General features: G+C 43.5%; 1 protein-coding gene across 2 annotated transcripts in view; it reads right to left on the bottom strand.

Moving 5' to 3' along the window:
• Positions 1-4,985: 4,985 nt before the first annotated feature.
• The window catches only part of numbl (NUMB like endocytic adaptor protein), a 55,652-nt gene continuing 44,031 nt past the window's right edge, over positions 4,986-16,606 (bottom strand). For both annotated transcript variants that reach the window (XM_088627708.1, XM_088627707.1), the window contains exons 8-9: positions 15,452-15,637; positions 4,986-14,455 (exon numbers count right to left, since the gene is read on the bottom strand). In XM_088627708.1, coding sequence (XP_088483834.1) covers positions 13,716-14,455; positions 15,452-15,637 — 926 coding nt within the window. In that variant the 3' untranslated portion in view covers positions 4,986-13,715. The remainder of the gene's footprint in view (positions 14,456-15,451; positions 15,638-16,606) is intronic.

The following is a 16,606-nucleotide window of genomic DNA, read 5'->3' as shown; positions in this document are numbered from 1 at the left end:
CAGAAGTCCCCTGAACTACGGACCGGCAGCAGCGCGTCAGGGAAGTGGATGACCCTCTGCCAAACTCTCGCAGCGCAGGGAGTGACACTGCAGCTTCTGAGCTGACCTGAAACAGTCAAGGTGATTAATCTCACCTGCATTCAGAGGCACCGGTCTGTGCTGGGCCTTCTCAGGCAGCAGCGCGTGAGGGAATCTAAATAAAAGTGACTATACGCGTAAAATTTCTAATTATTATTGACACAGTCGTTCCTCTGTGTACTACTCCTTTTATAATAACATCCCAGTATTTTCTGTCCTTTCACATGAATATATGACATGTATATGGTAAGCAGACCATATTATTATATGATTGAGGTTTAATATGAATTACGCTTGAGGATCTCACACATGGTCCTGATACTCTTTTCTTTTGGGGTTTTACTCCAATTTATTTCTAAAAAATTAGGGACAATTGCTAAGACTATCTGGATTCTTGCTCACAGGGCCCGGAAAATCACAGGAGCAAAGATCCAGGCCTGAGGTCTCTAGAGCTCTTTAAAAAGCATCAACAGCTGGAGGTCTTTCCAACACAGTAATATAGCGCTTTTCTGGACACTCCACTCAAAGCACTTTACAGGTAGTGGGGACTGCCCTCCACTACCACAAATGTGCAGCATCCACCTCAATTAATTAGGTGAATCACCTAATCGATTATCTGGAGTTAGGTAATTAAGATCAAAGGTGAAATGAACAACCTGTCCACATTGTGGCCCTCTTGTACTGGAGTTGTGCCGCACTGGAATAGGCCAGTGTCCAGGACCTGAACTTGATCTTCCCATCTACATCTAATTTTTCCAACAGTACCAAAAATACTGGGGTTTTACTGGTGTTTGAAATTACCTTTCTTACTGGGTAAAAATAACGTCCTTGCCGATTAAGCAAGGTTTGGTTTGTGATACATTATATATTGTACAGGACTTGAAGGCACCCGGGAACTGAATTCCACATCCACTCTAGTTACGAGCCGATGGAGTAATTTTCCTCGTCGAAGCCCAAGATATGCAGTTGCGGAGAAAGGGCACTAGAGGGAGACATGGGGCGATTTTTAAAAATAGTTTTTCTCTTCGTAGGTGAATTAGTCCGCAGACCAGCAGATTATGCTGGTTAGAAAAAACAACGCATTTGTTTCTTTTTAAAGAAAATATCAGAACACTGTGTTACCCAGGTTTCTTTAAATACATTTGTAGGTCAGAAGATTTCAGTTCTCTACTTTCTTATGATTTGTAGAGATAACCTTTTTCTCAAGAGAAAGAAACTCTATGAATTAAACCTGATGTATTCATTTAAAGTATTACAGCCCTTTTAGCTAAAATAAGTGTATTCAAATGAAAATTTTCAACCATGTAATTATTTAAGAAAGGGTATTAAAATTATTATTAAAACATTTAATTATCATCAAATAATAATTTGTTATTAAAACATTTGATAAGCTATTTCTAATAGCATTTGAACTTATTTTGATGGTTTGAATTTGAAAAGTACAATTCACCTTAATATTTAAGTTCAATATTTTATGAACTGTCCATTTCTGGTCATTTATCTTTCAAGTGTTTTTCATATTCTTATTATCTTTATTCATGGATACAAAATTGAGGCTGTTAAATTGGCACAGTGGTTAACACTGCCTCTGCACAGCTGTGGGGTCCTGGGGTCAATTCCAAACTTGGGGTGTTATCTGTGTGGCGTTCTTTCTTCTCCCCATATTCATGTGGTTTTCCTCCAGGTGGTCCAGCTTTCAACAAAGACATACAAGTAGTTTCATTGATGCCTAGGAAAAACTGGCCCTGGCATTAGTGTGTGTGTCGGCCTGTGTGTGCCTGTGATAGTGTACCCTGGCTTGCGCCCCTTGCATGCTGGGATAGGCTCCTGCTCCCCCACAACCCTGTACTGGATAACGCAGTTAAAGGATGGATGGAAGGGGTCGGAAACTGCAATGTGCTGAATGTTGCCTGAAATCGGAATTGCAGTCAGCCTGATTTAGTTTTGCTTTGCACATGAAGGCTGAGGGACTAAAGTGTTTGTTCTCCTGCAATGAAACTATTTGAAAGGGAGCCCTTGCTTCAACCTACAGGCACATAAACAGGTCAGAATATATCCTGACATGCACAGCCTTAAGCAGAATGAGAGGGTGTGACCCTCCCCAATGCTAATTTAACTTGGGATTACCCCTGGCAATTCGTCGGTATCCCTACGTCCAGTTGGGTGGACCAGAGCGACTTGAATCCATAATTTTTTCTATTGCACTGTATTGCTCCCTATTGAATTTTTTTTTCAGAGGATTTAGCCAGGACACTGCAGATAACATTTCTACTCCTACTAACTCCTTCTGTCATAGGATATTTAATCACCAAGTAACCAGGTGCTCAGTTTAATAAATAAATAATTCCTTACACTTATATAGTGCTTTTCTGGACACTCCACTCAAAAGCGCTTTACAGGTAATGGGGATCCCCTCCAACACCACCAGTGTGCAGCCCCCACCTGGGTGATGCGACGGCAGCCATAGTGCACCAGTACGCTCCCCAAACACCAGCTCTCAGTGGGGAGTGATGAAGCCAGTTCATAAATGGGGATTATTAGGAGGCCATCTTTATAGGATAGTGTCCTCATCACTATACTGGGGTTTAACATCTTATCCAAAAGTTGGCACCTCTTAAAGCACACCGTAAAGGGGCATTGCTTTGGAAGTCCAGAGGGAAGAGAGCCAACTACTGGTCACACAGCACCAAGTACAGCAGTAAATCAGACTTCCTTACATCTCTCCCACCCAACTCATTGTTATACTGACCAGGTACCAACAATGATTTGGTGAGCAATTAATATCCTTTTATTCATTTTCATCACTGCGTACAAATTGCATTTGTTAGGGTTTTTCCAGGTTTGTCTTAACTGGATCTTAAAAAAGTTATTCAGGGGGAATTTAGGATACAGAAATACGACGTCAAAGTCAAATATATCATACCCCGACCCTGCAGTGCGAATACCCAACATTTGAGCAGGAACGCTTCGACGAAACACTTATATTTCTTTTAAGATCAGCCAAAAGTAAACTGATATCCATCTCTTTGGCAAGCTCTGGAAAGTTAAGGTACAAAAAGGGTAGAGAAGGGGTCCCTCGTGTGGCGTGTCGGGGGAAACTCGGGTGCTGGTGGAATTTGGTATACATGGCGTTCCCTGCGGACATCTGCGCCATGGAAGACTGCTAATTAGAGGCGGCTGGATAATTAATAGATCCCTGACTAAAAGGCTCCCCCCTTTCTCTTACATGTCTGGGAGCAGAGTCTCAGGTGTGTAAGCCAATCGAAGGGCGGGGTGTCACAACATTTAAGATCTCCTCTCCCAATGCTATATCTCGACATTGTGATGATCTCGAATAAAAAACGAATAAACTCTCTCTTCACACTGTTGTCGAAGAGGAAATTATCGCACACCAGTCATGAGCATTCTTTGCAAGGAGACTTGAACTGCCACGGTGTCTTGATCATCAGTGTGTTTCGGACATGCTGGGCTGCCTCTTGAACTCGTCTGGAGAAGCCAGATATTCAACCAGACAGTGTGTGTGGAGCTCAGCCATTTGTAGACTTGAAACTGTGCATACAGGTTTTAACAGCTGTTTTTGCCTTTGTGGTGGTTTACGGTTAACATGCATTCTGTGAAACAAGCATTATTTAATTACTATTAACTCAGCCCAGAGGTAATGTGATAACGGAAATAAACAATGACGGTCACATCCAGAGAACATCGCCATTTCAAAACTCTCTGTTAAGACTGTTTTGCACATCTTGTGCATCACGTACAAGTGCAGGGTAAACAATAGACAGTTTATGATATTACTCGTTTAAAAAAAGTGCCAACAGACACCGTATCACTATTCCAGCTTGATCTCATAAACCACGTCAATTCACGAACTCATGTTTTAACGCGTTTTATTTTTAATTATCAGACGCGAGCTCGGTGGACCGAATGTTAGTTTCGAGAACAGACAAATAAAATCCAGTTTGACCTCCTGTCTGCGCGGCATTTAAACGATCCGGATTGGAATAGGTTGGGTTTTTTAAACCAGTTAACTTCCTGACATAATTTCTACGTATTGTTCAACTCCTTCTCGCACAAGGAGCTATTCGGACGTATTTGAATTACCCACTCGATCCCGTTTCCTTGACGACCGAAGCAGCTCATCTTGCAGGCCAGACGCTGGCTCTTCTGATCGTGTGTTATATGTAAAAAACAATAACAGAAACAGTCCGCTGTTAAACTAGCTTGGCTTCTGCTGAATGGGTCTGTTTTCGGAGGGAGTGGTGTCACAAGAAGACACGAATGAAAGAGCCGTTGTTGTAGCTCGTTTCCGACTACATTTATAAACTACGAATTCAGTTTTTTTTTCCTTACGGGGGAAGCGGGAAATGTTAAAAAAAATAAATAACCGTATTTTTATGAATAAGGTCACTACCGGTAAAAGAAGATAACGGTTAGATTTCACATGTATACATTTTAAAATAAAATTAAATGTGGGAGAGGTGGCGGGACACTGTTTTATACAGTACTAGCTACACACAGGCCTGCATACAGACTCTGCTGGTCGGTCTTTCCTGTTGACAACTTCCTTGAGGCCCTGAGGACACTGTTGTCAGAGTACAATGCTGAGGAAGTTCAGACAACGGGGGGTGTAAGACTTGATATCTGTTTTCACAGGTTTTCAACAGGATTGAGTTCTGGGGATTGTGCTGGCCAGGGAATGGCGATGGAAGTCGGTCTCCTTTTCCTGTAGCCTGCCATGCATTGCCTACCAGCTCGAGGGAGTTTCTTTGTTTCATTGGAGGGGAGGGTATCTAATATTTTGGCCAGTGAGTGCAGAATGGACAAATAGTCTGGCGGTCACTTACGTAGAGACAGAAACAGATGATCCAGCACAGACCAATACGCCAGGAAAAAAAATCATAACACCATTTTTAACATTATATTATTTATTTATCTTTGTACAATGTAATTATAATACAAATATGTAGGTTTAGATACAAAAATCTGTAAATAAAGATTAAAAATAAGCTTCAACTGGCTTGTTACCACTACACTACAGTTTACAATCAAGTTTATGAGGTAATTTAGTTTTTTCTTCTTCTTTAACATAATGACCTACAAATCCAGAGGTGGTGGTGGATTGGGGGAGGTTTTCAATATGACATTAAATACTTTCTCGATTCGCAAAAGAGGAAGGAACTAGGGGCAAAGACGGCTTGTATGAGTAAACCGTTTACACACCCAACACCTGGCTCTTTATACAACGTACCTTGTACTCAAACAGATTAAATTGGGCCTTGGTTCATGATGCAGGACCACAAACAGAGGACAGCCTTTCTTGTATTGTGAGAGCTACATAATTATGGGTCAGCCTTGCCAATACATATGATCCTGATGCAAAGACAAATTAAAGGTTATTATAAATAAACTCTGAGAAAAGTATATGCAATATTAGACCAGAGGTGGATCACTGTTGGTAACCAATAATCAGTGTCAGTGGGTAGGTTTGACTTGGCACTTACTGCCAGCAGATGGTAACACAATTACATGTAAACACTCTTGGTACTGCAACCATTATTTAAAGCCATCGTCTTTTTCTGCCCAATCCATGAAATTGGGGGAAAAAAAATCAGAAGATCCTATATTTTCAGTAAAAAAAAAAAAAAACTTGGACGGAAACTTGGACATGCGTTTAGCGATCAGAATTACTGGGATTAAACGGGCGAGGGGAGACGGCGGGTACTGCCGGCAGCAAATGTGAAGTGCGAACCCAGTGACCCCAATTAGCTTTTCTGCTTCACCACTTGCAGAATCAGAGACGGAGTGTGAGCGTGTCCCACGATTGCCTGGTTACAACAGTCTAATTCTACAGCAATTGATTTTCCTCTGATGCGTGTATTCTGGCAATGTTTACTGAGGAAAAGAAGAGCAACATGCACTAAGCGTGGATTGGAGCATGTGTCCAGCACAACACCCGATGGAAATGGGACATGGGGTTTGGCATGACTGGAATGTGGAGAGGAATGTAAAACCCGTGCACGGTGTTAAATTAAATTGCACTACTTCAAAAAAAAAAACCTAAGGGGAAAAATGAGAAATCGTTATTTCAAATGCATCGTGCACGTGGGTCTGTCGAGGGTTTTAATAGTAAAACGCAGTTTCCAGCCACACTATAACAGTCAAAGATGCCTTGCTTGACCCCCTTTGAACAGCAAAGGCTGTTGAGCTAGAATGTTGGTATTCATGGATGTTTCTCCAGCAGAAAAAAACAAAAACAGCTGGTGTGAAAAGTTCCCTTTTTCCATTTTTATTTTGGGGAAAATTATGAGGATCAGAAGGATCATCAAGTTCTCATTCAACCTCTAAACTTGCAGTTTTAGATCTTAAATGGACATTAATTGAGAAGAACTGTACCTGTAAAACCTGCAGAACCCTAGGTCTTAAGGATAGCCATAAGTCAATACTTAAAGATGTTATCCCCTACGCAGCTTCAGTCCTGTGTGCTTGTGTACGCTAAGAAAACAAATCTGAATATGCAGTTATTTACTGCCCAGCATACGTTCTTAGACTGTACAACCAAAAACATAACTGATCCCCTTCTCTACACTGTTCAGAACGTAGACTAGGCCATTTTAATCTCTTTCTTCACAAAATACAGATTGGAGTCAATTTCAGTTTCATTGCAGCTCTGTTGGCTTTTGTTACATCCAGCACCTCTGCGCTCACCCGTGAATCTGCTTTATCGTTAAGAGAAAACGAAAGCATTCATTCCCATGTTTTTGACTCCCAATTCCTTTAACTGATAAAAGCAACACCAAGGTCATGTTTGTCTGGACCAACTGCTATCCCTGTCAGCCTCCTTCCCATTAGATTAGACATCCCAATCCTGTGCATACTTGGGGTCTCCAGTGCTGGTCATGGAGATCCCCAATCCAGAATGTTACAGATGACATGTTCCTAAAGACCAGGAACACTGAGCACGTAACTGGATAATATATGTCTAGTTAAGGGAGGTCTGGTCCTTAATGGTGAACTGTTCTTGTTTCTGCAATTTCCCTTGAAAAATACCGTCTTTAAATTGGTCCGAACCTTTGGAAATTTGAGGATTGCATCGATTCGTCCTGTCTACACTCTCATGAAAGATCCCTGGCACCATTCGGAAGTATTGGTCCGGTGTCCTGGCTAACTTCCCATCGGGGCCTTAGCAAGCTGGCCTCCATACGGTTCCCCCTTTATTCCAGCTGCCGTGCAGGGGTGGAGGAAATGGGTCCCCTCCTGTCTGTGGAGCGGCTTGGGATCCTTTGGGATGAGAAGCGCTATATAGACGCATGGAATTATTAAGAAGCTATAAAACGTACAGGACTGGGGCTCGGGTTCTCAACCGATGGGGCGCACCACCCCCTAGGGGGGCATGTAAGTATCCAAAGGGGGATGCAGGAGCTTTTTATATACAGCTAATCCAAAATCCGTACCACATTTTTCAGACTATAAGGCAAAGTTTTTTACAGCACTTTATAAGCAGAAAAGTAAGATTCGCCTTCTAATCAAGCTTCCGTGTGTCTCCGACGTGTATTTGCTGCTAAACAGTAAATTCTCTGAAGCAAAATTTGAGTTGGCAAAACCACAGACAAAGTCTGATCCATCAACAGTCATTTTATAATAAAAAAATGTTAATTAAACCTTTGAATTGCCTGAGACATCTATCAGTTGACTTGGGAGAAGCTTTGGTTGAAATACTTTCCTGTCTACATAAAGTTAAATACATCCTTGCCCCATTTTCAGCCACCGATCTGCGCAAGGATGGATTTTCTGCACCTTCCATGATCAAAACTAGGCGCTCAACAGACTAGGTGGTGAAAGTGCATAATGCTCCTTCTTCCACAGAGCCAAGAACTTCAAAATCTCTGGCAAATATTTAGCATGAAAGCTCACTTTCATCATTTTTCAGGCAAATTCTTAAATGAACAGAAGTTGAAGTGTGAATTCGGTTCATACTGCCTTCAATCTGTTTGACTATTTTTAAAGTTAAAACTATTTTTTTTCATTGAAACGAGATTAAACGCACAAATAGCAATTAAAATTAAATTATTTTCTAAGAAAAGTTTAAATAAAATAATAAATAAATAAAAACAATAGGGGCCCTGTGGTTTTGTGTTAACAGAAATGAGGGCATTCTGTTTCAAAGGTTGAGAACGATTGGTTTAAGAGATTAAAATCTCTTCAGTCTGGAACAGAAGACTGAATGAAGATGTGGCCCGGGGTACATAAAATCCTTAGAGATACTGATGGGTCAACTCGGGGGAGAATTTCACACTCAATAGTGGAACTAAGACACAGACTCACAGTTGAAAGCTAAAACACAAAATAGGGAACACTTCTTTACACAAAGAGTTGTTGATGCCTTAAACAGGCTTCCCAGCCAGGAGGTTCGGGCCTAAACTCTGAGCTCTGTGAAGGGACACCTGGTCAAATTTTAATAGTCACTTAGCTAGAACACTACCAAAAAGAGGCCAGATATGTCCTTTTTAAACAGTGCTATAAACATGTAAGCAGTATTATTATTTAATTCCCTCATAGCCTCTGTGGATATAGAAGTCCACCTCTTGGGGTGGGGATGTCCAATGTTGTCCCTGGGCCTCCCCACCTGCCACTGCAGCAGCTGCTCTCCGCCTCCTGTCCTGATCGGAACTACCCACACACCGGTCCTCCTGCTCTCCTCTCGCTTTGTGTGCTTTTCACAAAAATACGCAAAAGTGAGATTTGTTTGCAGTCAACCTCCACGTCCCCCTTCCACAAGCCTTCCTCTGTGTAATTGATGAACACATTCCCGTTTCTCTCTGGCCGTCCTTTAACCAGCGTGGTTCCTCATCTGTGCCGAGTTCTCTGTATGGAAGCCACCTCTTGCTCAGAGTCTTCCAGCTTCTCCTAAGAGATTTGGTCATCTTTTCACAATGCCCAATTTTTAAAGTGCCCTGAAGTACCTGTATGTCCTGTCCCCATAGCCTGACAGCCTTGTTTAACTTGCATTTATATTTTTAACGTTATTATTATTATTTTTTGGTTTAAGCTGAATTTCAATTGTACCTTCCCTAAATGTCTTCTTCACCACAGTCCTTGTTAGCAGGACTTTTTTTAAACTCGTATCTTAATGCTCAGTTGTATAAGGCAACAAGCAAATTGTTTTTCTTTAGTGAAGAAAGTTAGCCTGTTAACAGCAGAGCTTCGCAACATGAACGCCGGTCCAGCGACCTGCGTGACGTTAAGGATTATTAGGGAAGTTAAGGGAGAAAGAGGGGCAGGTACACAGAGAGACTGTGATTGTGCAGAATGGAAAAGTGCTCTGAGAAACAGGAAACAATATGTGTGCACGTTTCTACTCCTCTCTCTTTCACTTCCTTACTTTTCAGCCTTCTCTAAACTTGCCTGAAACAGTCCAACCTCACATTCCTCACTTTGCTCCAGGTAACAGTTTGAAATCCACACCAGCGTGCCCCATCATCCACCACTTCAAAATACCATCCAAAGAACACATCTGAGCTCCCCGCTATACCAAGCAGACATTGCCTGAGTTAAGCCCCACCTTTCTAAATTAAAAAGTTCACTAGATCTTCAAACTTTATGACAAGGATGTACAGTAAAGGATCTAGGGAGAATATGATGTAAAAGGCTAGGGGTTGGAACGTGCTTGAGTTAAAAAATAAAAAGTGTTTTGGGGACTGAAATGAAATCTTTGTAAAGTGTAAGAACATACAGTATGTGCAAACAAACTGACCTACAGTTAAAGCAGAAGAGATATCCAAGACGAAGAGAAGAGTCAAGGGTTTTAAAAATGAAATCTACTACAGAGCTAGATTTTAAGGCTGAAAAATGGAACCCCATCGAGGGTCTCGCAGAGTCCAAGAGTGTTTTTTTTCTTCTTCTGAGTCGATGTTTAGCTGTACTTGCCATCCACATTGGTCAATAATTAATTCCCAGAGATCCTTCTAATCAGTAACAATCAATTTAATGGCAGCAATACTGGTGTACTTTTGTAATGATTCAAGACTTTGTTCTTATTTAACTGGTATAAGTCACAGGTTAATCTGTTTCTCCACTTGGCCTTTAGCTGAATCACCTAAAAGCAGAGAGCAGGCCTTTTAAACCAGAAGAAGATGATAGTGGTTGTAACATTGTGGAGGCCGGTGAAACCATCAACCACATTTGGTTGCTTATAACTAAATGATCCAAGGATTTCATCCAGCCACTCTTTTGAAGGATAGCATTCAACAGTATGGCTGGTAGGCTTGCCACCAGACAGCCACAACCCTTTGTGTACAGAAGCAACTTCTATTCTTAGCATTAAATCCAAATCTTAGCATTAAATATAATAGGGTCCCCTTAGTTCCCTATTATTTCCTCTGGCTCAGGTTTCACTTTTGATCTGATGAGTTTATTGGGTTGACATAGTTAACACTTCTGATTCAGGTCTACTCAATGTCACCACTGTTCAAGATTGAAAAGCTATATTTTTTTAACCCTGACATTCCTTCAGCCTGGTCATGTACCTTTCAGAAAAATATAGATACCAATGGCCTGCTCAGCACTCTCCCAATATTAAAGGCAGAATCACTCATTACGCCGAGAGTAAACCCACACACATGGGGTGCATTTTGAGTAGGGTGTGTAACAGTTTTTCCTAGTATCTTTCTGATAAGAGCTATGTGCATTAATTTTTATGTTTCCTTAACCAACCATTAAATAAAGACTGTACAGAAATAAATAAACAGAAGGGTTGATTCCCTTTGAGAGTGCTAGTTAGCTATGATGTGCATGGTCCCAGGACACAGGATGCATTTTGCTTAATTGGTATGCAGTATGTCCGTTACTTATTTTAATCCTAGTTGTACTACACTTTTCTTTTAAAAAGAATTACATGTCTTCTTCCTCACATTGTCAACTACTGACACTGCTGTATTATACTCACACAGGACCTGCAGGATATTTCCATAATAAAGTGTTTAAAGTGTTTTGACACCGAGATGATTTTACTGTCCAAGTCACTGGACTTGACAGCACATTTGTTAATATCTTTTGTCACTCCTCTCGTGTGGTAGGCTGTCTAACATTTGGTACCAAGAACTAAACATTCAATTCAATTCAATTCATAGCGCAACCGTGCATGTGCAGAAGAGGGGATTGGCCCGTCTGAGTCCTTCTTGTGACCGCTGATGGGCTAAAATGCAATAACAGGGTGAGAAGCACCTGCAGTAATCTGAGCCTCAAGTCCTCATCGTTTTTGTCCATCGGTAAACTTGTTAGGCTCAGCACCATTACTTCCAGTGCTGCAGTCCTCACTAGAGACACACCACTCGCTTACAGTGCCTTTGGCACCGAAACCATTGATGCACACTAGTAAGATCATCAGCAGGGGAAAAGACAACAAAGACTAGTCACCTAAAACACTGGACTAAACAACCAGCTAAGTGCATACCATCACTGGCTGACATGGGATCTATCCAGGGATGAAAGACTACGGTGTACCATTCCAAATTCTAGTCCCCAGGACACCTGGATGGATCACAGTGCCTGAGGGCAATCCCTGAATTCAAAGGTGTAAACGTTTTAAGTGATATACAGCAAATGGATGTAAAGTTTTCCAACGAATTCGATCTGATGTCAAATAAATAGTACTTAAATAAAGGACCGAGCGCATCTGACTTCATTCTTTCCCTGCGAAATGTTTCACAAAACTGGCCTTTGGCAATGTTCTAAATAAAGGAAATCGGGGAAAATGCGGGAGACCAGGGCCTTCAGTTCTGTATTTTCCCATTTCAAACCAGGGATCCAGCTACTACCGCTCTGGGTTTGAGGCACACCCAGCAACTGGGCATTTACTGTATATTAAAACTTGCATGCTTTTTCTCGCCGAATACACTAACTTGTCCCCATTTATTAGTGTATGAAGTAGGCATATTTTATATCTTGCACACAACAATGTAAGATGGAGAAAATAGTGATCAGAAGCTCTTTGGAAACGGAAGCCACAAATTAAAAAAGCCATTTTAAAAAGCATCATACGTGCACGCAGGGCACTGCCTTGCTCACAAAGCAGGATGGATCCTGTTTTTCAGCCTTCGAGCCCACAAGGTCTGAAGGGCTAAGCTGAGCTAACAGGTCAAACTCTAACTGTACAGCAGATTGAACACCTGACTTTGTTTTACAAGCCACAGGTACTGCTACAAATTGTCAGCTGAGGCAGAAAAGCAAACTGATTTATTAACTAACACTTCTGCCAGCGCACGTTTACCCCAGATTTAACTAACTTACTCCAGATGACACAGCTTGCAGCCAGTGGCTGGTAAAACATGAAAAGCAATCAAAGCTGATGAACAGTGGGAATCTGGTCCGGTTGACCCGGCAAAGCTCTCTGTACATCCGATTCAGACTGCAGTCTAGAAAGAGGCAATTGTGTCCTGGCAAGGGCATGTAAATTGAGTGACATTTCCAATTATCGTACAGATAGGGAAGGTTAAATGCTCATTTTAAATAAAAAAAACAGAAAATTTATCTAGTCCTCTTTCATGCACATACACACATACTTACAATGATACAATACTGAGGAGTCCTTCAGCTGATGGGCTTGTGTCACTCATTAGGACACTGAAGTACATCATTACAGATGATCTGAACTGCCTGTACATCTCTTGACCTGTAGGGGTCAGTGTGGATACTTCTTTTCAGGCTTATGGAACAGGTGAAACTCTGGTTGTGATGTTGAGCTCTAGATGCTGCATACACAGTTAATGAGGCCTGGGCTGCTTGGGTATTTGTATACAACTACCAGCATCTATGCGGAAGAAAATGAATCAGAACGTGGAGCTTGAGTTCATAAAACACAACAGGCACCCACTCCTTCGGACATTGCGGGACAGCTTGTCCTGGACAGAACAGCAGATGAAGCAGAGGTTACACTCGCTGGGTTTTCCTTTGAGAGGAAAAAAAGAAACCATGCAGGAAGGTGGATTTTCAGCGGCAGGAGCGGTGGACATGTTTTTGAGACCCCCTTTAAACCCGCACACATCAGAGCCCTGGGCCAGCCTGCACAGAACTTCACCCTACGACGAAGAGTGCTCTCGGTGTCCCAGATAATCCTGCCGGGCATCCTCTTCTGCCAACCAATATGAGCTGCAATGCGTGAAGAAAAGAACGTCACACGTTTCGACTCATGTCTTCTTCAGCCTAAGAAGTCAAGATTTCCATCATCTTCCTCCTCTCCTTGACTTGCGAAGAAAGAGAAAGCAAAAGTCACAAAGAAAGGTCAACTTTGGACCGTATGTTTTGGAATTAAGTGTTTATACTTTCATTTTTCTGCATTCTAAGAGAGGAGTTAAATGAGTATATTTCAGTTTGGCCATGGACTTGGAAAAACAAATATTGGAGGTTTAACAGCTCTGCACTGCTCATCCACTGAAACGAGAGACGAAAAGTATTGAGAAAACAACTAGGAACCATCATGTGTTTGAATGGAGAGGACAGGGCAGGCCGACGAAGGTGGGGATGGGGGGGCGTGATTCTTCCAGATAAGAGAGAGGAAAAAAAAAACTCATTCGGAAATAAAGAAGAGTGGTTCAGGTTTGATTGTGGCATGTCTGCGTTACAGTTAATACCCCAGGGCTCAGTTAAAGCTCGATCTCGAAAGTCTTCTGCAGGTCGTTGGAGAAGGGGTTGGGCGCCTTCTGCTGAGACTTGGACTCCAGCGCCGCCCACTGGGCCTCGAACCGCTCGGCCTCTTGGGCATCCCCAGGCGCCGTCAGCCGGGCGTCTGTTGGCCAGCCTGTGCCGTTGGCGGTGCCATTCTGGCTGCCAACGCTAGTGGAGATGGGCGCTTGCGGGGCGGGTGGGATGCCATTCATTGCCGCGGGGCTGGAGAACGGCGCCACCGCGAAGCCGGTGGCTGCAAAGCTGTGCCCGCCGACACCCCCGGCCTTGCCCGCTGTAGTCGCTCCCGAGCTGGCCGCGGTGCAGAAGACGTTGGCCACCATCTGGGAGGGGGTGATGCCCACCACCGGGACGCTGGCGCTGGGGTAGGTCATGCTGTTGGCCAGGGTGGGCATGTAAGCCGGCATGGGCATGAAGGCGGGCTGAAGGGGCGGGGGAGCGTACATGCCCACGGCGGCGGGCGTGGCGTCGAAGGCCATCGGGAAGGGCTGCATGGCAGTGGGCAGAGAGACAGGTGCCCCCGCCATGGTGGGCACCGCCTGCTGCTGCTGCTGCTGCTGCTGCTGTTGCTGCTGGGCTTTGACAGCCTTGGCCACTTCCTCCAGCCAGCGCTCCGCCTCCGAAGGGGTCCGCTTGTGCCCACCCTGGAAGGGGGGCGACGACTGGGCAGGGGCCTCACCCTGCGTCCACACCGTCGTCCCTGTAGGGATGAAGAGGGGGGGGGAACATCAGATGTTTGCTGGTTTCTAGGAAACCCCTTAGTTACCAACAGGAGTGTTTCAAGAACTCTTTCACACCTGTCTCGCTGAAACGTTGTGCCTCTTTTCTTTTCCTTTCAGCGTGGAATAAACCCGGACCTGTCCGTTTGCAGCCTACGCATGCTGACACAGCTCCCTGCTCAAAACTCTTTCCGGGGTAGAACGTGTTCGCACCCCAATTTTCCTGTTGTTTTCCAGCTTCCACAGCCTACAATGTGATCTGATTCTCTGATTTTTATGTACATACAGTACACACATAGCTCACACATACACCCCATTCATATGAACAATCATTTTGTTGTATATTATGGTTAAAAGAAAAGCTAAATGTACATAATAATAATAATAATTGCTTACACTTATATAGCACTTTTCTGGACACTCCACTCAAAGCGCTTTACAGGTAATGGGGATCCCCTCCACCACCAATGTGCAGCCCCACCTGGATGATGCGACGGCAGCCATAGTGCACCAGTACTCTCCCCACACACCAGCTCTCAGTGGGGAGGAGAGCAGAGTGATGAAGCCAATTCATAGAGGGGGATTATTAGGAGGCCATGATTGGTAAGGGCCAATGGGATAATAATACTGAGCATAATGCTCAATTTAAGGATAAGGCCTTAGTGTTCGTCTTAGACTGAATCCTTTACTTCCAGTTGACAGCTGACTGGTAGAATTGATTCAAAAATGTAAGCAAAAAAAAAAGAATGGACTTCTTCTGACAAACCATGAAGAAAACGTCCTTGAGCATGACAGAAGAGCTGCTGACTGGAGTGCAGGATCAGCACAGCCTCTCAATCTGTAGTTACACACTCAGGGTTGTAACACACTATAAACTGGTATTGTCACCCTCTCCGTTTGCAGAAGCTGAAATGATCCAAGCGTGCACAGATCTGCAGGAGGTGTAGAAAGTTGAGCGTTGTCCTTCTCCGGCCTACCTTGAGCTGGGGCGGGCGGCGGGGGGACGGCGGGGGGGACGGCAGGGGCGGGGAGGCCGTTAGCCGTCGCCGTGGCGAAGGGGTCCTCCGAGGGCTTGGCGAAGGAGGTGTTGATCTGGCTGCACAGCGCGGTGATGCCATCGCCCTCCCCCGGCGGCACGGACGCGGCCGACTCCATCTCGGCCACTGCGGCAGAGAGGAAAAGCAGGGGCGCACAAGTTTAGCGGGACCCCCAGGGTTTGCGGACAGCTCTTCCTCTTTTTCAGTTGTTTTTCAGCAACCCGTTTTATGTCCCATATTTACAACCACCATGGGTTATGCAAGATCCCCAGACATCGCTCTGAATATAACCTGATTCTGGGGTACTCCTCAAATGTGATTGCAAATCTACAGCATCCCAGCACAAAGGAGAGTCCTTGCTTTTGGAAAAATATCGACATCTCCGCAGCATTACAAGAGCAGTAGAGACATGTTTGGCTTCAGCTGACTCATTAGTATGACAGTGGCTTAGATGCTAGAAGCCTGCTGTGGATTTTATTTAAATGGCTTATTTTAAGAATCATACTATTACAAAACAAATACATGTCTTTTTTGTTCCTGATATCTTGATTATATCATTGCATCTTCTACTACTCACAATCTTGTAATGGTGTGCGCAGTCATTTATTTATTTAAGTGTGTCTGCATGTAGGTGAGCTAATTTATCAATGAACCTGTACAAGGGCTGCACAGATGTGTGTTACCCAGGTGCTCCTGAGGTACCTAAGTTACCTACAGTAAGTATTTACTGAGCAACACCGAAGACAATCAAAACCAGTCTGGGCTTGTTTGAGTTTGGGATTGCTTTCTTTTTGGTGTCTCCTGCCAGTGGACAGCAACAATGTATTCACCAAAGCTGCAACCACAGCTGGGCAGGGGGGACGAAGAAACACCAGAACCCCTGCCAATGTGAGCTTCCATGGCAACAGACATCAGCAGGAACTAAACCGTTTCTTTTGAAAAAAGACTGGCAACTTGTGATGGTGTGTGGAAACCTTTGTCCTAAGATTTGATGAAAAAAATCATATTATCCACTAAGGTCTCATTTGAATGAATGTATAATCAAGAAAGGTCCTTTTCTTGTTTGCAATCTTCTCATTATTCTTGTTCATGAAG

Source organism: Lepisosteus platostomus, chromosome 4 (genome assembly GCF_059453375.1).
Source record: "Lepisosteus platostomus isolate fLepPlt1 chromosome 4, fLepPlt1.hap1, whole genome shotgun sequence".
NCBI lineage: Eukaryota > Metazoa > Chordata > Actinopteri > Semionotiformes > Lepisosteidae > Lepisosteus > Lepisosteus platostomus.
This window is presented reverse-complemented; position numbering and strand designations above follow the sequence as displayed.